Source organism: Neoarius graeffei, chromosome 6, assembly GCF_027579695.1.
Source record: "Neoarius graeffei isolate fNeoGra1 chromosome 6, fNeoGra1.pri, whole genome shotgun sequence".
Taxonomy (NCBI): Eukaryota; Metazoa; Chordata; class Actinopteri; order Siluriformes; family Ariidae; genus Neoarius; species Neoarius graeffei.
The window spans coordinates 1,577,356-1,604,852 of NC_083574.1; the positions used below are offsets into that span (position 1 = coordinate 1,577,356).

Consider the following 27,497-nt stretch of genomic DNA (forward strand, 5'->3'; position numbering starts at 1 on the left):
AACTTTAGAGACTATAATAATAATAATAATAATAATAATAATGTTTCATTTACATAGTGCCTTTCTCAAACTCCATGTTGCTTTACACAGGTCATAGAAAACACAAAAAAAACAAAAAAAAGTTGCTAAAGAGTGGTGAGTTTATGTTCTGGTGGAGAAATGTTCATGAAACAGAAAGGTTTTGAGATGAGACTGTTGTGTGTGAAAACCCCAGGAGGAGATCAGCAGTTTTTGAAATACTCAAACCAAAGATCCTCATCTGGCTCAAACCAACACCCATACTGCCACAGTGACAGAAAGAAAGTCACACTTCACTGTGAGCTCACAGTGCTTCCCATTCTGATGCTTGAACATTGTGATCATTAACTGAAGCTCTTGATTTGGATCTGTGTGATTTGGTGCATCGTGATTGGCTGATTACAGAACTGCAGAGAACAAAGCTGCAGGTGGGCGCAGGGGTGTTCCTAATAAAGTGGCTGGTACGTGTAGAATCAACCCAAACATTTTTTGGTAACTGTTATGATTTATAGATACAAATTTTTTATTCCTCTTACCTTCAGTCTCTGCTTGTATGACACCTGTACTGTAGCTAAGTTTTCACTGTAAGAGGAACATTTTACAGTCCTGTTATGAGGCTGGTTAAAGATGAATTTGGACCAGTTTCCTCCTCTAGAGGTCCTCCTTTGACCTATTCATCTCCCGAAAACAGCAGACCTGGCAACCCAGATCTTAATGCTTGAAAATCTTCCGATTTAGCATGGATTTAACTCACAGCGTGCACACAGGCCTCATTTTAACACATTTTTTTATGTTTCTGTATATTTTTGGTTGAACCCCATCCTGTGTGCTGCAGCTGGTCGGAGGGTGGGGCGTGTGGGGCATGCGCAGTGCGGCGGGCGGATGGATGGATGGATGGAGGTGTGGAGTTAAAGGAGTGTCCTGTCCTTGAATAAAATCCTCTGCTTCTGCTCCAGTGGCCTGATATGGACTTCCTGGTTCTCATATAGTTTTGATGTATTTGCTCTCATGGCTGTGTGACTCAGTGAGTGTGATGTTTATCAGGTCGGATCCCAGCAGCACCAGCAGGGTCTGTTTACAGTACAAACTAAACCTGCCGCTTTATTATTATTATTATTATTATTATTATTATTATTATTGACCCGCTGGACATTCAGTAGGGTTTACACCAAACACTTTCCACACAATCTCTGCATGTTTCAATTCAAAGGAATCACAAATTTCTGAATAAATGAATGAATGAATGAATTAATGCATAAGTGAATGAATTAATGAATAAATGAATGAAATAATGAATTGATGAATAAATGAATGAATGCATAAATGAATTGATGAATAAACGAATGAATAAATGAATGAATGCATAAATGAATTGATTAATAAATGAATGAATGAATAAATGAATGAAAGCGTGGATGAGTTTGAAAGCCGCGCGCGCCGCTGTGGTGTGCGCGCTCCCGCCGCCGCCGCCATTTTAACTGGAATAAACATGTGAACGCGCTGCTGCTCTCCCTCTCTCTCTCTCTCTCTCTCTCTCAGCTCCGGCCCGGGACCCGCGCGGGTGAGTGCGGGGTGAGGTGGGGGGTCAGTAGGGGGTGTGGGGGGGATTTTATTGCCTTGTGTTGCAGAAGGACGCAAAGAGCGCGCGCCGCCGATGTTGTTGTTGTGCTGCTTGTTGTTGTTATTGCTGTGCTTGTTGTTGTGTTGTTGTTGTCGTCGCAGGGGGGATTTTGGTAAAGGCGGAGCGGGTGATCGGGGTGAAGGTGGGCGCTGTGTGGGTTAAAGTGGGCTGGTGTTGATTCTCTACAGCACTGAGGAGCCGCGCAGCTGCAGCCTGGGGTTCGAACTCACAACCTACTGAACATGACGCACTGCACACACACACACGGTTATACAGAGAGTAAACACACACACACACGGTTATATAGAGAGTAAACACACACACATACACACACACGGTTATATAGAGAGTAAACACACACACACACGGTTATATAGAGAGTAAACACACACACACGGTTATATAGAGAGTAAACAAACACACATACACACACACGGTTATATAGAGAGTAAACAAACACACATACGGTTATATAGAGTAAACACACACGGTTATACAGAGAGTAAACACACAGACACACTTCGAAAATACACACACACGGTTATATAGAGAGTAAACACACACGGTTATATAGAGAGTAAACACACACACTTCGAAAATACACACACACACAGTTATATAGAGAGTAAACACACACACTTCGAAAATACACACACACACGGTTATATAGAGAGTAAACACACACACTTTGAAAATACACACACACACAGTTATATAGAGAGTAAACACACACATGGTTATATAGAGAGTAAACACACACACACTTCGAAAATACACACACGGTTATATAGAGAGTAAACACACACACTTCGAAAATACACACACACACGGTTATATAGAGAGTAAACACACACACTTTGAAAATACACACACACACAGTTATATAGAGAGTAAACACACACACGGTTATATAGAGAGTAAACACACACACACTTCGAAAATACACACACACGGTTATATAGAGAGTAAACACACACACTTCGAAAATACACACACACACGGTTATATAGAGAGTAAACACACACTTTGAAAATACACACACACACAGTTATATAGAGAGTAAACACACACACTTTGAAAATACACACACACACAGTTATATAGAGAGTAAACACACACACTTTGAAAATACACACACACACGGTTATATAGAGAGTAAACACACACACTTTGAAAATACACACACACGGTTATATAGAGAGTAAACACACACTTCGAAAATACACACACACACGGTTATATAGAGAGTAAACACACACACACGGTTATATATAGAGAGTAAACACACACACTTGTATAGACAATACACACACACACAGAAAATATACACATGCATGTTTATATAGAAAATATACACACGCACACTTAAACACACACTTGTATAGAAAATACTCACACTTAGAAAATACACACGCACGCACGTTTATATAGAAAATACACACGCGCGCACGTTTATATAGAAAATACACACTCACGCACACAGAAAACACACACTTGTATAGAAAATATACGCGTGCGCATGTTTATATAGAAAATATACGCGTGCGCACGTTTATATAGAAAATATACGCGCGCACGTTTATATAGAAAATATACGCGCACGCACGTTTATATAGAAAATATACACTCGCGCACACAGAAAACACACACTTGTATAGAAAATATACACGCGCGCACGTTTATATAGAAAATATACACGCGCGCACGTTTATATAGAAAATATACACGCGCGCACGTTTATATAGAAAATATACACGCGCGCACGTTTATATAGAAAATATACACGCGCGCACGTTTATATAGAAAATATACACGCGCGCACGTTTATATAGAAAATATACACGCGCGCACGTTTATATAGAAAATATACACGCGCGCACGTTTATATAGAAAATATACACGCGCGCACGTTTATATAGAAAATATACACGCGCGCACGTTTATATAGAAAATATACACGCGCGCACGTTTATATAGAAAATATACACGCGCGCACGTTTATATAGAAAATATACACGCGCGCACGTTTATATAGAAAATATACACGCGCGCACGTTTATATAGAAAATACACACGCGCGCACGTTTATATAGAAAATACACACGCGCGCACGTTTATATAGAAAATACACACGCGCGCACGTTTATATAGAAAATACACACGCGCGCACGTTTATATAGAAAATACACACGCGCGCACGTTTATATAGAAAATACACACGCGCGCACGTTTATATAGAAAATACACACGCGCGCACGTTTATATAGAAAATACACACGCGCGCACGTTTATATAGAAAATACACACTTGTATAGAAAATATACGCGTGCGCACGTTTATATAGAAAATATACGCGTGCGCACGTTTATATAGAAAATATACGCGTGCGCACGTTTATATAGAAAATATACGCGCGCACGTTTATATAGAAAATATACACGCGCGCACGTTTATATAGAAAATATACACGCGCGCACGTTTATATAGAAAATATACACGCGCGCACGTTTATATAGAAAATATACACGCGCGCACGTTTATATAGAAAATATACACGCGCGCACGTTTATATAGAAAATATACACGCGCGCACGTTTATATAGAAAATATACACGCGCGCACGTTTATATAGAAAATATACACGCGCGCACGTTTATATAGAAAATATACGCGCGCGCACGTTTATACAGAAAATATACACTCGCGCACACAGAAAACACACACTTGTATAGAAAATATACACGCGCGCACGTTTGTATAGAAAATATACACGCGCGCACGTTTATATAGAAAATATACACGCGCGCACGTTTATATAGAAAATATACACGCGCGCACGTTTATATAGAAAATATACACGCGCGCACGTTTATATAGAAAATATACACGCGCGCACGTTTATATAGAAAATATACACGCGCGCACGTTTATATAGAAAATATACACGCGCGCACGTTTATATAGAAAATATACACGCGCGCACGTTTATATAGAAAATATACACGCGCGCACGTTTATATAGAAAATATACACGCGCGCACGTTTATATAGAAAATATACACTCGCGCACACAGAAAACACACACTTGTATAGAAAATATACACGCGCGCACGTTTATATAGAAAATATACGCGCGCGCACGTTTATACAGAAAATATACGCGCGCGCACGTTTATACAGAAAATATACGCGCGCGCACGTTTATACAGAAAATATACGCGCGCGCACGTTTATACAGAAAATATACGCGCGCGCACGTTTATACAGAAAATATACGCGCGCGCACGTTTATACAGAAAATATACGCGCGCGCGCACGTTTATACAGAAAATATACGCGCGCGCGCACGTTTATACAGAAAATATACGCGCGCGCGCACGTTTATACAGAAAATATACGCGCGCGCGCACGTTTATACAGAAAATATACGCGCGCGCGCACGTTTATACAGAAAATATACGCGCGCGCGCGCTTATACAGAAAATATACGCGCGCGCGCGCTTATACAGAAAATATACGCGCGCGCGCGCTTATACAGAAAATATACGCGCGCGCGCGCTTATACAGAAAATATACGCGCGCGCGCGCTTATACAGAAAATATACGCGCGCGCGCGCTTATACAGAAAATATACGCGCGCGCGCGCTTATACAGAAAATATACGCGCGCGCGCGCTTATACAGAAAATATACGCGCGCGCGCGCTTATACAGAAAATATACGCGCGCGCGCGCTTATACAGAAAATATACGCGCGCGCGCGCTTATACAGAAAATATACGCGCGCGCGCGCTTATACAGAAAATATACGCGCGCGCGCGCTTATACAGAAAATATACGCGCGCGCGCGCTTATACAGAAAATATACGCGCGCGCGCGCTTATACAGAAAATATACGCGCGCGCGCGCTTATACAGAAAATATACGCGCGCGCACACAGAAAACACACACTTGTATAGAAAATATACGCGCGCGCACGTTTGTATAGAAAATATACGCGCGCGCACGTTTGTATAGAAAATATACGCGCGCGCACGTTTGTACAGAAAATATACGCACGCACGCACGTTTATACAGAAAATATACGCATGCACGTTTATATAGAAAATATACACACACAAAATATACACATGCACATTTAAATATAGGAAATATACACACACACACATTTAAATATAAAAAAATACACACACTTATATAGAAAATATACACATACGCATGTTTATATAGAAAATATACACACGTTTATATAGAAAATACACACATATATATATATATATATATATATATATATATATATATATAAAATATACACACGCGCACATACACTTAGAAAATATACACACGCGCACGTTTATATAGAAAATTTACATACATGCGCATTTACATACACGCGCATGTTTATATAGAAAATATACATACACACGTTTATATAGAAAATGCACACGCACGTTTATATAGAATACACACGTTTATATAGAATGCGCACATTTATATAGAATATATACATGCACACGTTTATATAGAATACACATGTTTATATAGAATACGCACGCACACGTTTATATAGAATGCGCACGTTTATATAGAATACGCACACGTTTATATTGAATGCACACGTTTATATAGAATACGCACGTTTATATAGAATATATAGAATACACACGCACGTTTGTATAGAATGCGCACGTTTGTATAGAATGCGCACGTTTGTATAGAATGCGCACGTTTATATAGAATGCGCACGTTTATATAGAATACGCACGCACACGTTTATATAGAATATATAGAATACACACACGCACGTTTATATAGAATGCACACGTTTATATAGAATACGCATGCACACGTTTATATAGAATGCGCACGTTTATATAGAATGCGCACGCTTATATAGAATATACGGTAGAATACACACATGCACGTTTATATAGAATACGCGCACGCTTGTATAGAATGCGCACGCTTATATAGAATACACACGCACGTACGTTTATATAGAGAATGAAGACACTTAGAAAATATATGCGCACGTTTATATAGAATATACACGCGCGCGCATGTTCGTTTATATAGGAAATATACACACACGTTTATATAGAGAATAAAGACACATACACACTTAGAAAATATATACACACACGTTTATATAGAAAATACACGCGTGCACATGGGCCAAACGCCATCGTTTTCTGTACTGGTTGCAGTGTGATTGTTTGTTGTGTTCAAACTGAACAAAAAACCTGAATTCAGCTAATTTAAATACTGAACCTGTGGTACTGATGGAGAACAAACTGTCTGTAACTGATGAATATTAATTTATAACTGGACTCTCTCTCTCTCTCTCTCTCTGTGTGGCCATATTATTTGTATATATTATTTTTAACAGTAGACATGGTCCCAAAGCAGCTTTCTATAACTCTCTGTACCTGTAGCTCTAAATCCATAATGAACCATGTGACCATCGCACTGGTCTGAGGAACCAGAGCCATAAGGGCAGGGGTGAAAAGTTAGGACAATTCTAAGGGCCCAGCATTGACCGAGGGCCCTCAGAGGACAATATTAACATTATTACCATGTGTAAGTTAAATTAATTAGAAAAAAAAAGATAATTTTGTCTCTTAAAACAAGAAAATGCAACAACCTTCTGGTTTGGTTTTCCATTTTCTGCAAAATCATTAGAATAGATCGTCTTTATATTTCACCCCTCTCCTTATTCATTACATGGTACAGTCTTGCGGAGCCAGAGCGTGACACCGCGTTAGGTTTGTTGCTTTCCAATCCAGCATTAACGTTAGCTGTGCACCGTAGAACCAGCATTGATGGTGAACCCTCAGTAGATTGGCACAATCATGAAGAAGTCAGGTTGCCAGAAATGTAAGGGGGGGAGAGTATTATAGTCACTGGGACCGTATGCTCTGAGGTACTTATTTTTATGCTTTATGTCCTGCTTGGGAACATATGAGTACCTTTTTAGGGCCAAAAACTTACCTTGAGGTCCATTTAATAAGCCCTAGTGGGTACATTAGTGTAAATTGTATCTTGGGGGACAGAAATGGACTCCTACTGTACCATTATTTCTGAACAGGAGTGGATTGAAAGATTTGGACATTTGGGTCTTTCTGCCTCTGGAGTCTGTTGTTGTTGTTGTTGTTTACAACACCAGTAAATGACACCAGATTCATTTCTGTATTTAAACAAAAACAAAACAATATAGACGTCAATAAGAAAACCTGGAACTGTTTTGTTAAGGTTAGGCCTAGATCACATCACATCTGTGTAACATCAGATACCGCTGATGTTTAGCCTGGGCCCGCCCATCCTAAGCGTGACGCAACACGAGGGCCTGTTGCGAGCTTAGTCTGGCCAGGCAGGCTATCTACAGCTCTTCCAAGCTCCCGAAAAATCGGGAACCAATCAACTTTGAGCATCTCTAACGGCCCTGGGTAGAGGCGTGTTCAAGGCACTGACGTAGTAGAACTGCGACCGGAAGCCATAAATTGTTTACAGAATCTATGCCGGAAGCGCTTCATTCACGCTTCCGCATCTATTATGCATAGATGCTGTATTGAAAGCATTCAACGGGAAGTTCTCATTGAAAACAGAGCGAAGAGCAGCCCTGGAGGTATTTATTGAAAGGAAGGCCGTTTTCGCCTTGCTCCCGACCGGCTTCGGTAAGAGTTTAATCTACCAGTTAGCCCCGTCGCGTCGCATATGTCAGAGGAAAGAGTGATGTGATTGGTTTAAGCTTTGTCACAGCCTTTTCTGGCTTCGACCAGTAGCAAACTGAGGCATTTCAGGGAGGCGGGTCAACCACGCGCTCTGGGAAACGGTTGGGCTTAATGTCTTGGCCAGACCAAATGCTTGTAGAGCTTTGTCACGTTAGCCAGACTAGCTGATGTTCCTCTCGATGATCAGTAAAGCCGAGTGCTCGGTGAAGACAACGAAAGTTCAGTCACACTGTGATGTTTATAAGGAAACGCTGCACAGATAGAAATAAAGACAACTAGACAGTCGTACATCTCCAAGATCATTAGCAGATCTTGCTTGACCTTAGACACACACGATGACCTCTCAGATCACTACAGAGCGCTCGGTGAACAGAACCAGCTGCCAGAAGAGCTGAGATATTCCCCACGTTCAGCCATCTTTAATTCCGGACTCGTCTTATCCTGTGTCTCTGACTCTTCTGCAATTTCTACCTCCATGTTGGACTTTCTAAAAATTATTTATACCTGTTTTTTGGGAAGATCTTATATTTTGCTTTTAGCTACTGCATGTAAAGCGCTTTGTTTATGAGCAGTGTAAATAAGAGCCCCACTATCCATCCTCTCTCTCTCTCACATGCGCATGAACTCACAGATGCTCATGATTGGCTAGTGTTGCTGTGATTGACAGCAGAAAGAGAGTATGCCCCTCCCACTCTGAGAGCATGGCCAATTTTACTCTCGTTGCCACAGATGACTGTGGCATCGTCAGGATTGGATCAATGGTTTCCTGACCATACAGCAGCACTTCTTGCGTACAATTCTGCAGGTGTGTTCATCCACTGAGGTAAGGGTGAGAAGAGTTCTTGGGAAGTGCAGCTCTTTAGGGTGTCCATGTGGAACCATCCATGACCCCTGAAAGTGAGCTTGTTCATGAGGGAGCTGAACCTACACCCAGATTCCTGTAAAGCTGATTTGTGAACATCATTTGAGTCGTTAAGTGAAATGATTTTGAAGTGTTGTGATGTAGGAAATGATGGTTTGAGTGAGTGACCAGTTTTAGGCCGCAGATATGTTCAGGCTCGGGTTTACAGCCTGTCTTCTGGCTTCGTGGAAGTTTTACAGCAGGGGAAAATAAATCAGACAAAACTAGATGAGGAAACCTATTTATAAAGCATTTGAGTGAATAATTACAACTGAGCAGTTGGGAAACGATCCAAGCAGCATGTGAATGCAGTATTATTCACCAACACAGTGTTAAGAGCACAAAAGGAAAATCTCTTAAAACACACACCCTTTAAACCCAAGTCAGGTTCAGACATGAACTTCTCGTGTTCTGTATGAGCTACAAGGTCTGAGTGCTTGTTTTTCACCCAGTTCCTGCATCTCGTCTTCATTCTGGTTCGAGTGATTCGCGTTTCCTGGCTGATTTGTTAATCAAATCCTTTTGTTTTTGTCTGTTTTCTCGTCGCTGCCCTTTTGCTCTTGCTTCTCCCATTTTACCCTGAAGTGCAGATTTAAAAAGCCTGTGGGAATTTATTTATTTTTTGGTTAAAACTTGTTCATCAGGACTTTTGGGTGACTCATGAACAGATGCTTTTAGACGATGTGTTTTTGCAACAAAAATTGTTGATTCAAGTTCAATCAATTAATGAGTTAAATCAGAAGAACTGGTGTTCAGTTCAGTGTTGTGTGTGTTTTTTGTTTTTTTCTTTTCCCCTTGAGTATTCTGGAAGTTAAGAGTCTGTGTGTGAAATCCAGTGAGAGAAACTTGATATACAGTAAGCCCTCAGTATTCGCGGGGGTTAGGGACCGAACATGGCCGCAAATAAGCCAAAATCGCGAATACGTGTAAACCCCCCCCCCCCCCCCCCCCAAAACTGCTCACAAATGCTCATTTTGATGTCTAAAACACTCCCTATAGACCCTTCCCACGTGACGTCACGACAAACGCGGCCGCCATTTTGGACATGAACTACCAGTAGTCTACCACAGCCAACAACGAGGAACGACGGCGAAGCATCGAAAGGAATATAGCCATCAAAGAAAGTTTTTACTTTCAGCAAGACTTCCATCATGCCATTATATTGTTGTGCACCTGGATGTAATAACCATCAACACGCAAGGCAAGATTTATCATTTTATCGGATCCCGACAGATGCTGACCGACGGAAAAGATGGATGGTCTCTAAAATATTGGCAAAATGATGTTTATTGACATAGCAATCGTGTGTAACGGGAAGCATTTGCATATCCGAAGTGTTGTGTTTACATCAAAGATAAAATAAACCGATATGACACCGACTGCTGCTGCCAGGTTGGGGACACAAACTAGTAGAAAGGAAGTGTGCCAACAGTGCCAACACACTTCCTTTGTGGTCGATTCTGCTTTAAGGTAAGATGCATTTAATTATTCATCTGCTGTGGGTTTGGAATCGGTAGCCTGACCGATTCGTTCATGTTTGTGGTGCCATTTGTTTGTTGACGCGTGTTGAAATGGAAGATTGGTTGTTGACATGGTTTCCAGTGATGCTTTGGTGCTGCTGTGGATCAGATGTGTTGAGTAGCCTGACTGTTTTTTTTTTTTTGCGTGTGGTATCATTGTTGACGCAAGGTTGCTTTTTGAACATGCCAATGCGGACACGATTTCCCCTGATGAGTTATGACTTCAGACGCGATGCGTGTGTGGAGTCTGCGTGATATGTGCGTAAGATAGGCTTCTCATGTGTTTGGAGATCTGTGCTCTGAGACAAGCGCAAGCGCAACCCCCCCCCAAGGGAAAAAAAGGGACCCCCCGAAAATATCGGCATAGTTCGAACACTGGGTTGGAGAAAGTAATGGCAAATAGTGAGTGCACAAACCATAGAAGGTAAACTGTACACAGCGCCAGGGCAGTGTGACGGTATGTCTACTTTTAGATTGTGTTAGCTTATCAATGAACACACTCGTCACTCGACGAGTTTCACGTCTTTACGACGGATACTTAAATGTGTGTTAGGTATTATTGTTGCAGTCTAAGCAGTCATTGTAGCAGCTAGATGAGCGAGAACCGAAAGGGTCTGTGCCATAAACCGTTATTTCTTCATGTCCAAAATGGCGGTCGCGTTTACGAAGGTCATGTGAGTGAAAAGGGTCTATACCCTAGGCTATGATCCCAAACACTTTAGATACGCACGGTACTCTCGTTGTAGCGCACGGTACTCTCATTGATGCCGTAGTGACGAGCCACTGCCGCAAAACTCTTCCCTTCCTTTAGCGTATCGAGAAGTCCTACCTTCTCCTACAGCGTCATTACCTCCTTCTGGTGCTTAGGTTCCTTGGAAGGAGCCTTAGAAGATGCAGAGCGTTTAGGAGCCGTTGTAGGGCGTAAAAATTATTCAAAAATACCAAGAACGCACAACACGTGAACAAGTCTGAACTACGGGAACCGCGAGACTGTACTGTACAATGCGCTCATTCATATCAGCCAATGAGCAGCAGCCCGCCATTCAAACTTCAGCCAGTAGCGAGCGAGCATTCGGCTCCGAGAATGTAGCAGTGCGTAAACGTTCGCAGTGTGTAAACGTTCGATATGTTCACCACAAATGACCGCGAATCGCTGAGATTTCCGCGAATGTATAGGAGATATGTTCTATATAAAATCCTGCGAATATGTGAATGCGTGAATACTGAACCGCGAATAGGTGGGGGTCTACTGTAGTCATATCCATAAGTATTTGGACAGTGACACAATTTTGGTGCTGTACACAATCACGATGGATTTGAAATGGTGTCGACTTTCAACTTTAATTCAAGGCTTTTTTTTTTAACCACAGTCCCTTGATTTTTACAGGCTCAAAAATAATTGGACGGGCCAACAATTATAACTATAAGGGTTGTTTTACAATCAGGGGACAAAGTTTGTGTCGCAGGGGTCCAAAATTCAAATTGATTCAAACTGATTCTTGTACCAGTTTTTAAGTGAAGGACGAGTTAAAGAACAGATTGCAGGTAATTTTTTGACGTGTGTGTATGGTAGTTTTGTGTAATCTGCTATAAGATAAAGAAGATGAAGTGTAGCTTTAAGCAGGGCTGGGAGAAACAAATGAAGTGATTCTCCGAGAGGACTTTTTTTTTGACAATTCAGAATCCGCTACTTCCATAGTGCTTTTAAATATAAGGCTGTAAGCTTTGTGTTAGTTGTCTCTAATATTTATGTCCCAATATCTTGACCACATTTTAGGATGAAAATAATCATTTTAGATATGTTATTTTATATTGAAAAATTAGCTGTCTCGGAGAGGACTTTTTTTTTTGACACAATTACAGACTAATTTGATCAAAATAGTCTGAAAACTTACTGGCATTCAACATTAAAACTTAACTCTGTTTCCAATGATATGGAACCAAATATGTGTTTTATGGTATAAAGAATGATGTAAGTGCATCCCTTTTGGAGCTACCTGTGGTCAAAAAAGCACTTTTTCTAAATGACATGAGTAATTTTGCTAAATATGACACACATTGCCATACATTCACCAAAAATAACGTTATCACCAAATTTTTTTTGCATGGTGAATAGAGCTATCACAGGGCTACAATAAACAACCAAGTTTATTTAGTCAAGTCTTTTGATATTGAAGATAATAAGTGTTAAATGTGATTTTTAGCTTGCGTACCCTGATTGTAAAACAACCCATAAATAAGCATCATTTTTAACACTCGGATACAAATCCTTTGCAGTCCCTGACCCCCTGAAGTCTGGAGCCCCTGGACATCACTAGAAGTCGAGTTCCCTCATGTGAGGCGTCTTTCCCAGGCTTTTACTACAGCTGCCTGCAGTTGCTGCTTGTTTGTGGCTCTTTCTGCCTTCAGTTTCGTCTTCAGTAAGTGAAAAGCAGCTCAGTTGGGTTGACTGACTCGGCCATTTCAGAACATTCCGTTTCTTTGCCTTAAGAAGCTCTTGGGTTTCTTTCACGGTATGTTTTGGGTTGTTATCCATCTGTACTGTGAAGCTCCGTCCGATCAGTTCTGCAGCATTTGACTGAATCTGAGCAGAAAGTAAAGCTCTACACCTCAGAATTCATCCTGCTGCTTCTGCCAGTAGTGACCTCATCAGTAAACACCAGTGACCCGGTTCTTTTAGCAGCCGTACACGCCCACCATGATTGACAGATGGTGTGGTGTGATTTGGATCATGAGCAATGCTGGCTAGATGTTGTGAAGTGATTTTTCTTCACCAAAGAAAGAATTCTTTGTGTATGATCATCCAGTTTCGTTGTCTTCTGTGGTCTTCCAGGACTTTTGGTGTTGCTGAGATCATCAGTAGGTTCCTTCTGTTCAAAAATGAACCAAATTGTTGATCAGGCCACTCCCAAAGCTTCTCTCTCTCTCCACGGGTTTGGTTTTTCCTTCCTCCTCTTGGGCTGAAGTGCCCTTGAGCAAGGTACCTGATCCCTGACTGCTCCCCGGGCGCTCTAGTGTGGCTGCCCACTGCTCTCTGTGTGTGTGTGTGTGTGTGTGTGTGTGTGTGTGTGTGTGTGTGCGCGCTGCTTCAGATGGGTTAAATGCAGAGGATGAATTTCACTGTGCTTGAAGTGTGCATGTGATAAAGGTTTCTTCTTTTCTTCTTCATCTCATTAAATTTGTCATGAAATAAAGAGGAAATGGTTTATAACTGGACATGAAACTGCTTTTCGTCAGTTAATTGTCGGATTACTTTGAAGCCTGTGAAAATGGAAGGTCAGTTAAAAAAAAAAAAGTCTATTTCCAAAATTGTTAAAGCAAATGTTTTGTTTTATGCCTTGAATTAAAGCGGAAAGTTGACACTTTAGTCTCATTTTGATGGCTTCAGTTCAAACCCATCATTTCGGTGTACAGAGGAAACATTACACTCACTGTCCAGATACTTATGGACCGGAGTGTATACGTGAAGGTTTTCGCTGAAAATGTCAGTGTGTCACACTGTGTGTGAGCAGCTGTGTTTGCCGGACATAGAGTTCCTGTCCGTGTCATTGAGACCCTTTTATCTCCCGAGGGAATTCCCTCGTGTGTACGTCACTGTTGTTTACATCCATCCCAAGGCAAATGCAGAAGTTGCAGCCAAGACTATCTTCAGAGTGATTCAGTCTCTTCAATTAAACTCCCCCGATGCTCCCAATATAATTTTGGGAGATTTTAATCACTGTAACTTAAAGAAAACACTGCATAGTTTTTATCAGTACGTTAATTGTCCTACGCGTCATGAGAAAACTTTGGACCTCTGTTATGGCTCCATAAAAGGAGCATGCAAGTCCGCAGCGGGTCCTGCTCTTGGATCCTCTGATCACAATACGGTGCATCTTCATCCTGTCTGTAGAGGATGTGCAGTCACGTGACCCGTCGGTGTTTACTCCGCCATATTGGACGGCTTCAGGATTGTTTACCTTGCGCGAGCGTAATGGATCCAGGCAGTAATCCCCAAGAAAATTCGGAAAATACCCCATCTACATCGCGCGATTACTTGTCTAAGTTTGTTCAGCATCTTGAAGGTGACGTGAGGCAGCGTTACGTGGAAAAGTGTTCCAGGTTGGGGATTGCAGATCCGTACAACTTGCTGCAATCCTTGTTCAGGGAAATTCGGAGCTGCGGTGCCGGCGATTTGCCCGATCTGGCCTACCACGACATTTACAATTTTCTTGTTAATCGTGTTACACTGGCAAAGCCCTCAAAGCTTACAAGATCCTGGAAGCTTTGAGGGCTTTGCCAGTGTAACACGATATTGGATGGCAATGTTATAATACGTTCACAGGTTAGTTTTGCGTCCTCTTTTTGTTAACTTTTTCACTTAGATTGTCCGTTACTACAGTTTAGATCGGAACGTAGCGGTCACCAGCGTTAAGGGGGCTTACATAGTCGACGCATTCCCGACGCACTCGCGGCCACAAGGCTACGCATTGCAACGTTTCGTTTCGAGAGGAATTCTACAACTCCGATGCAGTTGAAATGCTATTCGTTTTTCCTTTCGCTAAATGAAGCAACACATCACAGATTACAACTATCATGAGAGCAAATATACGACTTTAGGACATTGAAATGTAAGAATTGAAGCCTTACCTGTAGGCTATCTCTGCTGACTCCTGAAACGTTTGTTGGCTTGGGTCTTTTGTACGCCGTGTTCTACGTAGCTGTCGTGCCTGACTTTAAATCCGCGTGACCAAATAAGAAAATCGGCCGATGCCGAGTCATTAAAAAATGGCAAAAATCAGCCGATTAAATCGGCCGGCCGATAGATCGGTCGACCTCTAATTCCAACTAAGGTTGTGAAGTTTTTCCCCAATAATAAACCTTGGGCCTCGTCAGCACTTAAGGGCCTGATTCAGAAAAGGAAAAACGTTTTCAAGGAGGGAAATGTTATTGAGGTTAAAGAAACTAAGAAGGAGATTAGATCTGAAATTAGAAGGGCCAAACTTGCATATAAAGATAAAATTGAAGCTGAGTTGGGCAGTCATAACTTCGACCCCGTCCACACGTAGCCGGGTATCTGCTAAATCGAAGATATTTTTCTACGTTTTGGCCTGTCATCCACATGAAAACACATCAAAAACGAATATTTAAAAAAAACTCCAGGCAAAGTGAAGATTTTTGAAAACTCCGTGTATGCCTTTTCGTGTAGACAGAGATAACCGGAGTTTTGCATTTTAGAACGTCACAATCTGCGCCAAAAAAATGACAACAAATCTGCCCTGACGTCAAACGTGCGACCTTTGTTTACTGCAGAAGCCAGATTAAGCATGGACAAAGAGTAATGGATCGGAGTAGTGCCTTGAAAGCGTTAATTATTGTGCAGGTGCTATTTACATGTTTAATTTTAGAAGCCCAACTACTGACAAGATTCCCAATCAACGTTTTCTTGCGTCTTTTGAAGTTTATACTCCAAAATTGTGTTTAGACGCGATTCTGTCTCCGAGTCTGTCCAGACGAACGAGCTTGGCGCCATGTTTTATGTTTAGGCGGAAGTGACGCCAACAGAGGGCTATTCTGATGTGATTAGGGGGTAGGATTTGGGGAAATAATGCCATCTACAGGTTTGGAATGCTTATGAATGTGATTGAAAACGCAGATGTTCGGTTATGTGTGGAAGGGATTTTTTTCGAAGACGAGGTGGTGTGGATAAAACATTTTTATAAACGGAGGGGGGGAAAATGTTCGGTTTTAAAAATACCCGGCTACGTGTGTACATGGCCTTAAAAGAAGCCTGGAACGGTATGAAATTTATGGCTGGGTGTACAAACAGTGGTCATAGCAACATTACTCTGACTGGTTTTAATTCTGACAAGCAGTTGGCTGATGAGTTAAACTCTTTCTGTTTAAGATTTGATAATCGTGACTTCACTGACACGGTGAATACGTTAAAGGACACCACCAGAGCTCCTCCTGCTTTTGCTTCGGATGTCCAAAGTGTGGAAAAACGCTTAAATTAAAAAGAGTAAGAGTCCAGGACCTGACAATATTTGTGGCCATGTTCTGGCAACTTGTGCTGAACAGCTGTGCAATATTTTCCATTTAATTTTTACGCTATCTCTCCAGCAACAAAAGGTCCCCAAGTTATGGAAACATTCCACTATTGTCCCTGTTGCAAAGATTAATAAGGCCGAATCCCATTTCACCCCTTGGACCAACCCCTTGGCCCTTCCCCTCCATTTTGCGCGTTCACGTGAAGGGGTAGGGGTATCCCAATCCCAGTTAACGCGGAGGGGTAGGGGAAGGGGTAGGGTTTCTGTACCCCTCCAAACGGAGATTTTCCTGGAGCTGACTCCGAACGAAGGGGTTTGAGTGATTTCCCACAATGCCATGCGGATTTCAGCGAGATTTCATGCGGATTTCAGAAAGATGGCGGTTCCCGCGGCGAAAGATTGTCATAAATGTATTTTCTCCATTATTTACGTGTTTTAAGTTGTTATCCAGAGGAAACACGCCGCTTGATTCGCTTTCGAGCTGAGAATGAGCAGCGATTTCTGAAATCCAAGCTGCTGCTAAAAAGCTTTGGGAGTGAGTATTGTTTTCGGTTGCTTGACTGCGTACGTTTTGTTCTGTTATTCTCGCTTTTATTGTTTACATGAGTGTTCTGACACCTCATTCTGTCGGATGTGGTGCACGAAGCCCCAAAGATATCCCATTCAGTGGTGTTAGTTAACAAATCACACCCTGCCAGCAGAGATTTCTGCCTCTGGCTCTGACTGTAGCGGCTGGTCGCAGCCAATGACGCATTTGGTCGCATTTTGCTAACGTAAACGCTGACGGAGGTACGCGATGACGTATGCGATCGTTGAAGGGCTATCCCAATACGTAAGGGTTGAATTTCAAGCCCTATCCCTTGTAGCTCAGTTTCAAGGGGAAGGGCCAAGGGGAAGGGGGAGGGGGAGGGGTAGAAATTAGAATTGGGATTGGGCCTTAGCCTTCTACATTAAATGATTTCAGGCCTGTGGCGCTGACATCTTTAGTTATGAAGACGTTGGAGAAGCTCATTAAAAAGGAAGTTTTATTACAGGTAGAAGAATTTTTGGACCCCCTACAATCTGCTGATAGGCCAGGTATAGGTGTGGAGGATGCCACCGTCACGCTGCTACATCTTCTGTATCGCCACCTTGAGGGATCCAAAGCTCAGGCAAGACTGTTGCTTGTAGATTTCTCATCTGCTTTTAACACTATCCAGCCACATCTGTTAGCAGAGAAGCTAATCAGTTTTTTTTTTTTAATTGGATTTTAATCTTGTTGGTTGGATACTGGACTTTTTGACCAATCGGTCCCAGTGTGTGAGGGTTAATGGCTGCTTTTCAAATCACAGAGATGAGAGTTTTCCGCTTTTCGGCGGATTTCCGCTTTTTCTGAGTAAAAATCAACCTTTTTATATTATGCCAAATCCGTTGAGATTTTTTTTTTCATTTATTGAGGGGGGTTGGGGTATGTTCCTTCATGATACTCAAGCGTAATTCATTCCTACAACGATGTTACATGTTTACATTTTCGCCATCTTTAGTCTCGCTAAGTCTCGCGGTAGAATACGTGTTATCTACAATGTAATTGGCCAAAACATCGCTGGCGAGAGCATGATAGCCAATCATAACAGTTCTTACAAGAGTGTGGGAGAGAACAAAAGCCAATCATAACAGTTCTTACAAAAGTACCCGCATCTGTTCTATTTTATCGAAACTTGCACATGTTCATCGTCGCTGCGCTTCAAAAATACGTTTCTCTTTCGTATCGGCTTTTTTACTCAAAATGCCGAATACAATTGACAAGCGAGACGAAGCGAAGGTACGTGAAATCACTGCTGGTATAAAAAACAGAGAGAGGACTGACAAGCTCTTGTCTTTGGCCAAAAAGCTGAAGAAGTCGTCGAAATGATCAAATGAAAATGAGAAGTGACTGTGAACTATAAATAATTGTATAAAGTGTACATGGACATTATCCCATAAACTTAGCATTCGTTTGATTTAGTACATTGAACATGTATATGATGGTCAGTAAATCTGAATTAATGCTGACAGTTTTGAAAACTTAAATATTTCAAAAGACTTTTTGAAGAAATCATATGCAACTAATGAGGTCATAGGGAGAAAAGGCCAGTCACCCTAAAATTTTATTTAATATATGAACATTTTGATAATTAATAGAACTTAAGTTTAATGTGAATTTAGTTTGTCGTTTTTGTTGATCATGAATTATAACCATACCATTGAATATAGAATGTGATTTTATCTTGAATTCAAACAATACTCCTATTGATTTGAAACACATTTTCATGTAAATATATAAAAAAGACAACAGATATATATATATTTTTTATCTACTACAGCTCAGATTGCAGGACAAGTGGTTTGTAAGGCCTTATTTTTCAAAATTTTCCGGGGGGGCATCTTGAAGCCCTCCCCGTTGGCTTCGGGCGCCATCTTGTTTTCTGCTTTTTTGGTGACCACCCACTCTCATCCCTGAATCAGCTGCAGTCCTCCTCTGGATCTCCTCAAGGTTGTTGTCTCTCCCCGTTACTATACATTCTGTACACTAATGACTGTCGCAGCAACTATGCAGATAGACACATTATTAAATTTGTTGACGATTCTGTCATTGTGAGTCTTCTTGAAGGGGAGGAGCTAATTCATGGGCCTGTTGTACAGTAAATGATTTTGTATCTTGGTGCGATGAATCCTTTCTCCAATTAAATGTGTCTAAAACCAGGGATATGATTGTAGGTGCATTTGGGTAATTGAGTGATCAATCTCATTAAATCTGAAGGTTAATAATTAAATTTGAATCAGTCTCATTTGAATCATTTTCAGTGAATCATTTTCATTGAATCAGTCTCATATTATCATTAAATCACTCATGGAATCAGTCTCCTTAATCAATACCATTAATTTTGGTGCTTAATAATAAATTACCAAACAGCTAAATTATGGTATATTCCAAATTATGATCACTTATCATATTACATAAATTATATGCACCTTTTAGAATTCTTTGGAGATTGGGGACTTCAAAAATATTGTTAGACAACAAATAAAGACACAGTTTCAATAATAAATGAATTTATTATAACAAAGATAAAAATGAATAATGGCAGTTGAAATATATACAAACGGTGAGATATACTTTGAGCGTGTGTGTGTGTGTGTGAGAGTGTGTGTTGTGGTGAAAACAAAAGATTAGCTTTGTGTGCTAATTAAGATGTGTTTGTGTGTGTCAGGCCTGGTGTGTGAAAGGCCCTATGGCCTGAGCAGAAGGCTAGCATGGGATGCTAGCTAGGTATGTCTGTGTGTGTGCTTAGATTAACCTCGTGTGGCTAAGCTAAGACAAAGGAATGCTAGCTAAGGAGGGTGTATCACCACGTGGGGTTTGAGAACAAAGGATTTAGCTCTGGTTGCTAGCTAAAGGTGTGTTTGTGAGAGGCCACGTGTTTGTGTAGGCCTAGATTAGCTCTGTGTAGCTAACTCCACGTGGTGGAGGCCTTGTGATCCCTTGAGACAATGCAATTAGCCCTGGAGGCTAATGGAACAAAAGAATTAGCTGTGTGTTTAGCTAAGGTGTTTGTGAGGCCTGTGACCACGTGTTTCTAAGTAACAAAGGACTAGCCGGTAGTTAACCCACTAGCTCATAACAATACTGAATCCACTGAAATCTTGATGCGGTCAAGATGTATAAGGAAATTAAGTATGTTAGTACGGAATAAAGAGAAGCATGCACAGCCTATCTATTAAACAATTGAGAGATTAAAACAAATAAATCAATTCAACACGCTGCGTGTCTATAGTGTAACAATTAAACGTGAGTTTAAATTCACACTACTTCAATAAAAGCTAATTCCTAAGACTAGGTTTTATGCCCAAAATTTGCCAGTCTTACTTAGTATCTTGCCTCTAGCAAGATTATGAAGAGATGTTCCGAGACTTTGGAGTTTCGCAGCTGTGGAACATGTGAGGCTTCCGTGAGGCGGTTCCGTGGAGCAGAGAACTTCTTGATCTGACGACGGTCGCTCGTGATGAAAAGAAAGTCTCTGATTAAATACTGTGCACAGCTTTTGAGTTAAAAAGGATTCAATCGCTTCTTAACTTTTAAAATAACTGCCTGGTTGCAGGGTTGTACGTACTTATAAGGAACAAATGAAAAACCGGTTGTAACTTGAGCTGAGTTTAAAATCGCGTGATCTTAGAGTCTACCGTGGCCAAAGGTAAACAAAGAAAAGCGCGAAACTCTGATTCTTGCAAGAAAGAAAAGAAAAGACATCTTTTTGGGTTTGCTCGCAGAGCGAGCGATTCCTCCTTGTGTCTGTGTTGAATCACGGTGCCAAAAGAGGCAGAGCTAGGAGTTCCCGGGTTTCTTATGCCTTCATGTAGGATGTGACGTTGGTGATCCCGCCCATGCGTGATGTAGGTCAACGCAGAAGTGGGCTGATGGGAAATGTAGTTTCTTAAAGAGACGGACTGAATGTACCTACATGATGATCAGCTTTCGAACGTCCAGGTCTTGTCGTGTAGTAACCAGCATTAAAGGTGTAGATATTGAGCTGGTAAACAGCTATAAATACCCGGGAGTGGTTGTGGACAACAAATTAAGCTTTGATGCTCACGTTGCCTTCACAGCAGAAAAAGTTCAGCAACGGCTCTATTTTTTGAGGAAAATGTTCTCTTTTAATGTTCGCTCAGAGATGATGACCCTCTTTTATAGAAGTTTTATTGAATCAGTTTTTATGTTCTGCATTGTTGCTTGGTATGGAAATCTGACCCTGGCCAATAAAAACAGGCTTGGTAATGCCTCGGTCACAACCGGCCGTACGTGCTCCTATGGCCAGTCTACGTGCAAGAAACGCACGGAGGGCGCGCGTGACGTGCTGATTGTCGAGCCGTAGGCTGGCCGCGGACTGGCCGCAGAGGTTCTTTGTCATGTCAAACAAACTCTACGGGCGCTTATGTTTTTTTTCAGGTTGCAAGACAAACTTGCGGCCAACGTGCATCTTTCTCCACGAACAAAAAAAAAAGCAGCGATTTTGGGAAACGCCAAAAATTGCACGGCCAAAAAATCATACCTCCGGTTGTGACCTAGGCTTAACCTTGTTAAAGTGGCCAGTAAGGTTACAGGGAGGAGTCGAGTCCAGTTAACTGATCTATATAACAGACAAGTGTTCAGGAAGGCTTCTGTGACCTTAGAGAGTGTAGATCATCCTCTTCAGTCTGAGTTTGTACTGTTGCCCTCAGGCCGTCGGTGGAAGGTGCCTCCTCTTCGGACGAAGAGATTTAAGGTTTCCTTTGTCCCCACTGCCATCCAGGTGCTGAATGACCGTTAGCTCCATGTTTGTAATTGTCTAGTGCTCGTGTTTAATTTGTACGGACCCTGCCCATGACGTGTTGTGTATTGTGTGTGCATCTTTCTGGCTGCAAACCCATTTCCCTGTTTTGGGACAATAAAGACACCTTGACCTTGTGTGTTGAAGAGTAAATGCTCCATTCTTGTCATGTTTATGATCCTGAGCTCCTGCGTGCCGTACAGATGTGTTTTTGGTTTATTAATCAGATCTATAAATCCGTGTGTGCGGGATTGTAAGTGATGCTGACAGACTCCTGTACATGTGCACTTCACAGGATAATGTAAATAACATGTTATGCAGGAAATGGATCCTGTAATAAGATCTGCTTAGTCAGTGGAGCAGCTGATGTCATTTCCTTCACAAACGCAGATTTAATCCATTCAGAGACTGAAAGAACGCTGCAGCCGGGTCAGAACTTTGTTGTTCAGCCTGCAAGTGTTTTAAAGCAGCAGTGTGCAACTTTTCTCACCTGTGATTAGAATGTCGTATTTTTTTTTCCTCTTTGTTAAACCTGTATATTTGACTTACCTTTTAAAGGCCTCTGCATGCTCTTGCGACAAGGCTTTCACAGATAGCTTTTCGCAGACAGTTGTAATTTATCGTTGAGTGGGGAGTAATAGGCGTGCGCGATGTTATTCACCGCCACAACGCAAGGGGGCGCGAAGTCGCTAGGAGTAGTTGGTGGGTGTGGTTAGTGGAGTGTTTATCCTCCGGTTACTTATAATGACTAGAACTGGAGTCGTATAGATGTACGTACTTCCTCACTTCCTCGATCAACCGCTCTTCGTGCTGCTCCATCTTCACTCGTGTTTTTAAAAATGGCGGTCGTGAAAACAAAACAAACCGGGAAAGTAGGGAAGCGGAAGTGCGTGCACAGCGGATGTAGAGTGGACCAATCAGAGCCCGCTTGTCTGCGGCGCTGTCTGCGAGGCTTCTGCGGTGGTCACAATTTTTGGGAGGTGCGCGCAGAGCGTCTGCGAAGGTGGGGGGGCTACGCAGACACTGTCTGCGAGAACTGGGTTGTCAGCATAAATTGGCCTTAAGGAATAGATGGAGGGTCTGTTTCAGGCTCAGGGGGAGGAGCTTATTTTTTCAGGGCCAGAAGAATCCTAAAGCTGTTTTTTACACAGGCAGCAGGAACAAGTTGCGCCTGCTTTCCTTAGTGTTGACACACTGACTCTTTATTGGTGGTAAACCGGAGGTTAGACATGTAAACGCGAAAGCGTGCACACACGCGTCAGTGATCAGAGGCTTGTTCTCTTGCGTTACTGTCCGCTCTCTGCTTGGTGATTCAGCACTGAATCCAGCTTTCACTTCCGGAAAACCGATTCACTCCAAGTGATGTCATTCAGGGAATGAATCAACACTCTGAGTCGGCTCTTTAGATGAACTTTAAATTGAAAAAGCAAACGATGATCCGTGTCTCAGCACAATTGGATGAGCGTCAGAACTACTTTGAGTCCAGTTATCAGTGTGATTTGGTTTAGGAATCGCTGAACGCCATCATTAAAGGTGGAGAAGTTTGACCAGGAAAAGCACTCGAGAAGAACTGACCATTGAGTTAGCTGTGCAGCGGTCATGTCTGGAGGATAAATGACCCGGATGGACGCTACGGCGAGCTACGGCGAGCAGGAACAAGTTGCACCACTTCAAAGTGGAGCAAGTGGCGTCCATCGGTGTCGGATTGTTCTGGAACAGATCATGTTTAGATGGGCAGTTGTGCCAGGGCGACTTGCTCCAGTGCACGCACTCGTGTAAAAGCAGCTTTATAGGAGGTTGAGGTCCCGTTTTTCATCCGTGAGTTCAGTGGGTTTTTTCAACTGGGTTTATAAATCAACATTTAAAATGCAGCTCCGTGTTTAAAGTGTGAAGTTAAATAAAAGGTCAAAATAAAATGGTAAAAAAAAAAAGGTAAATAAGTAAAATGAGATGAATAGCAATGATGGGAGACACTTTTGAAATACTTTTTTTTTTTATATTTAATAAATGTTACATTATTTTAATTATTATGCAGTAAAAAGTAAGACCAGTAATTGCATTTTATATACGTGTGTGTGTGTGTGTGTGTGTGTGTAAAACACTTAAGTGAAATGTTTGTCACTGGCCTTGTATTTTCACCAGAATCTTTCTAGTGTTCTTTTGAAATGAGTTTTATTTGTTGAGACTACAGAACAACTTTAATTTTATCAGCATTTCTCTCTCTCTCTCTCTCTCTCTCTGCAGGTGTGTGTGCTGTGATGTAATGTGATAAACTGTATAAAGCCCGTCAGTTTGTCTGACTCCACAGTGTTGGACGCTGATGTGTGTTGGACTCTGTACTTTATCTAAAGAAACACACACTGACTGAAGGTAACTTTTATTTCTTTATCTTAATCGTGTTTTGATTTCTTTTTTTTTTCACTACCAAAAACACAAGCAGCTCAAATTCTGACATGTTTAATAAAACTCTTCTTTATTGTTTATGAAATTGTCCTTTTTGTTATTGGCTTTTACAAACCTGTAAACAGATTTAAAGAATCATTAATATGGCAAAGTTTCCTGTCAGGAGAAGTGTGTGTGTGTGGGGGGGGGTGTTCCTGTAAGGAGTCTCCAGTGTGAGCGTTGTGTAAAAGTCAGAGGTGAAGCTGGAGGTTTAAGGGTGTATTCAGACCAGGATAGTTCGATAGTTCACTTGCTTTGGTCCGAACCAAATGTTTTTTTTATTTTTTCATTTTGGTGCGGTTCGCGTTCACACTGTACGTTTTAGTAAGCGGACCAAAATCTGTCAGCAAAGCCACGCGCCCTGAGGTCGTTCAGCTATTGGTCAGAGACGACACGCGCACAAAGCGTTAAGTTCAAAAGTAGTCATGGAGGCTTTCCGTGCTGTTATTCTTTTTAATGTCATCAAAGCTATATGTTTTTTCCAGTTTTTATTGTTTTCACAATTGTGCGATTACTATGCTGTTGTACAAGTAATTTATCAACGACGACGACAAAGGGCAAGGCGGCTACGGAGGATAGCGCTGATGAGCGCACATCATGTTGTGACAGTTCTGGCTCTTCACGCAAGATGGAGGAGGTATATGTCGGGATATTCGCCTTATCCATCGTAATAGATGAATTTCTTTTTTGCGTCGCTAGTACCGCCACTTTTTGAAAGAATGTCCCTGATTTTAATGTAGGTCTGACGGAGTTTCTTCACTTTTAGCCGACATTGTTCTGGGGAGCGCGTGAACCCCTTCTCCTTCATTTTCTCACTGAATACAGCAAACACGTCGCATTTTTGTGTGTTCTCTCCAAAAGCTCAGATATGTGGACATCTGCCCAGATATCCACAAGGGTACGCGTTTCTTCCTCGGCCCACGTTCGCCCCCTACTCATTTTTTGTACTCTAGTCTAGCCTACCACTGGTCTGAATGACTGAACGACTGTTGTAAGGTTCCCTTGACAACCAAAACAGTGTTTGCACTTTGCGGTGGAGTGTCAAGACTCTGTTTCCCATAATGCTCGACAAACGACGGAAGCTCCCGAGGTACAAAAAGCAAAACTGTCGGATTAGGTCCGGTCTGCTTTCACACCTCCAAAAGATCCGCACCAGGGTTCCTTTGGTCCGGACCGAGTCCGACCTTGCAGCTCGGTCTCGGTCCGCTTGTTTGGTCCGGACCAGAGTTCAGTGGTTTGTATTCAGACCAACCCAAAAGGTCCGGACCAAGGGAAATTTGGGTCGTTTGGTCCGGACCAAACAACGTAGGTGTGAATACGCCATCAGAGTTTTCTGACGTCTTCAGGTACAGAGGAGAGAGAGACGGAAGAGATGCTGTTTATCGCTGTTATAGTGTAAATTTTGTTCTTTAATTTAAAAATAAATGCAATAGTTGGGAAGATGCTGTGGTGTGAGAGGAATAAAATACTCAGAGACGTGCTGTTGGAGGAAAATAATCCGCTTCAGGTTGGGAACAGTAACTCCATGTCATCGCTCCACCCCGGTGTGTTCTTTTCCCTCCATAATCAGCTGTAAGATTGGGAAGCTAAATTAAAGTTTGATATCGGAGACTTTTTTCTTTCCTTTTGTAACTAAATGTTGGATTGCGTAGTGCTGTGCCTTGTCTGATTTGTTTCATTTAAAGGATTTACATCAAATTATTATGACGAAGGAGCTTTTTTAAATTAAGACTTCTACATTTTGTTGAATTAAAAAGATAAAATGATTGATTTTGTTTCTGGTGATGGAGAGCAGTTTGGTGATGGACCCTGAGTTTAGGAAACACTGATGTTCCAGTCGTTAGGATGCAAGCTAGGTTCTCTATAATAACGTGTACATCATGATTATTTATTTTGATATATGATTGTCTGAGTAACTGTGATATTTATCTCCGTGTTCAGTCCTGGTGCGAGGCCGCAGTCATGTTCTGGAAGTTTGACCTCCACACGGCGTCTCAGGTGGAGAAGCTGCTGGAGAAGGAGGACGTGACGCTGACGGAGCTGCTGGATGAAGACGACGTGCTGCAGGAGTGTAAGGCTCAGAACCAGCGCCTCCTCGTCTTCCTCACTCAGGACAGCAGCTTACAGGAGCTCATCAGCCTCATCACACACGAACCCCCTAGTGACCGCGAGGAGAAACTGCGCTACAAGTAAGGAGACGCAGAAGGGCGTCTTAAGATTGATTTTTTTTTTTTTTAAGTGCATATCACAGGTACATTCAGGAGCAAGATCAGTGTAATTCTCTTATTTTATATTAAACTTTGGTCAAATATCTGTCACATTTTGTGCAATTTTTTTTTACCTTGCGCAATTCCAGAAAAATCCAGTTGAAATCAAGCCATTTGAGGCGAATTGATCCGCCTCTGAAAAATCTTGGCATTTGGATTTCCCGCCAAACAGTGATTTTCGTGACGTCATGTGCGGGACGCCTCCCTCTGAGTCCTACGTCAGCGCTGGTTTGTTTATGAGAAAACGACCGTATTATTTACATCCCCGGTGTCTCCGTCGTCTTCACTGCTTGAATCATCATCAAATCCAAACAGATGAAGCCCCAATTCTGACGTCTCATTATATTCTTCATCCAAAGGTGAAGTAACATTGCGCTCAGGTGGCAATTCCATATTTCAATGCAAAATTGCTCGCTGCTAAACTTGGTCTACACAGGCTGTGCACTGAAACCGTGCAAGCTCGCGCAGCCTGCTGGCGCTTCCGCAGGTGACGTCACGAATCCGGCTCCAGACTCGCTTGGGATTTTTCCAGATGCGTTTTTTTATTTTATCTTTTTCTGCTGTAGACAGATGGCCTTGTGCAAAATTACCCTTCTGGATGAGTGTGTAAAGGGACAGACTTTCATATAAAAAAAACAAAATTGGT

The 27,497-nt window shown here is 41.9% G+C and overlaps 1 protein-coding gene across 5 annotated transcripts in view; it reads left to right on the plus strand.

Annotated features, from left to right (window-relative positions):
* The first annotated feature begins 1,483 nt into the window (after positions 1 to 1,483).
* ppp6r2b (protein phosphatase 6, regulatory subunit 2b) overlaps positions 1,484 to 27,497 on the plus strand; it is a 38,630-nt gene continuing 12,616 nt past the window's right edge. For 2 of the 5 annotated variants that reach the window (XM_060923159.1, XM_060923163.1), the window contains exons 1-3: positions 1,484 to 1,579; positions 24,387 to 24,512; positions 26,526 to 26,773. In XM_060923159.1, the coding sequence (XP_060779142.1) occupies positions 26,547 to 26,773 (227 nt within the window). In that variant the 5' untranslated portion in view covers positions 1,484 to 1,579; positions 24,387 to 24,512; positions 26,526 to 26,546. Of the gene's footprint in view, positions 1,580 to 8,412; positions 9,192 to 10,080; positions 10,740 to 13,066; positions 13,210 to 24,386; positions 24,513 to 26,525; positions 26,774 to 27,497 lie in introns of those variants that run through there. The other 3 variants (XM_060923160.1, XM_060923161.1, XM_060923162.1) reach the window with 3 other exon arrangements.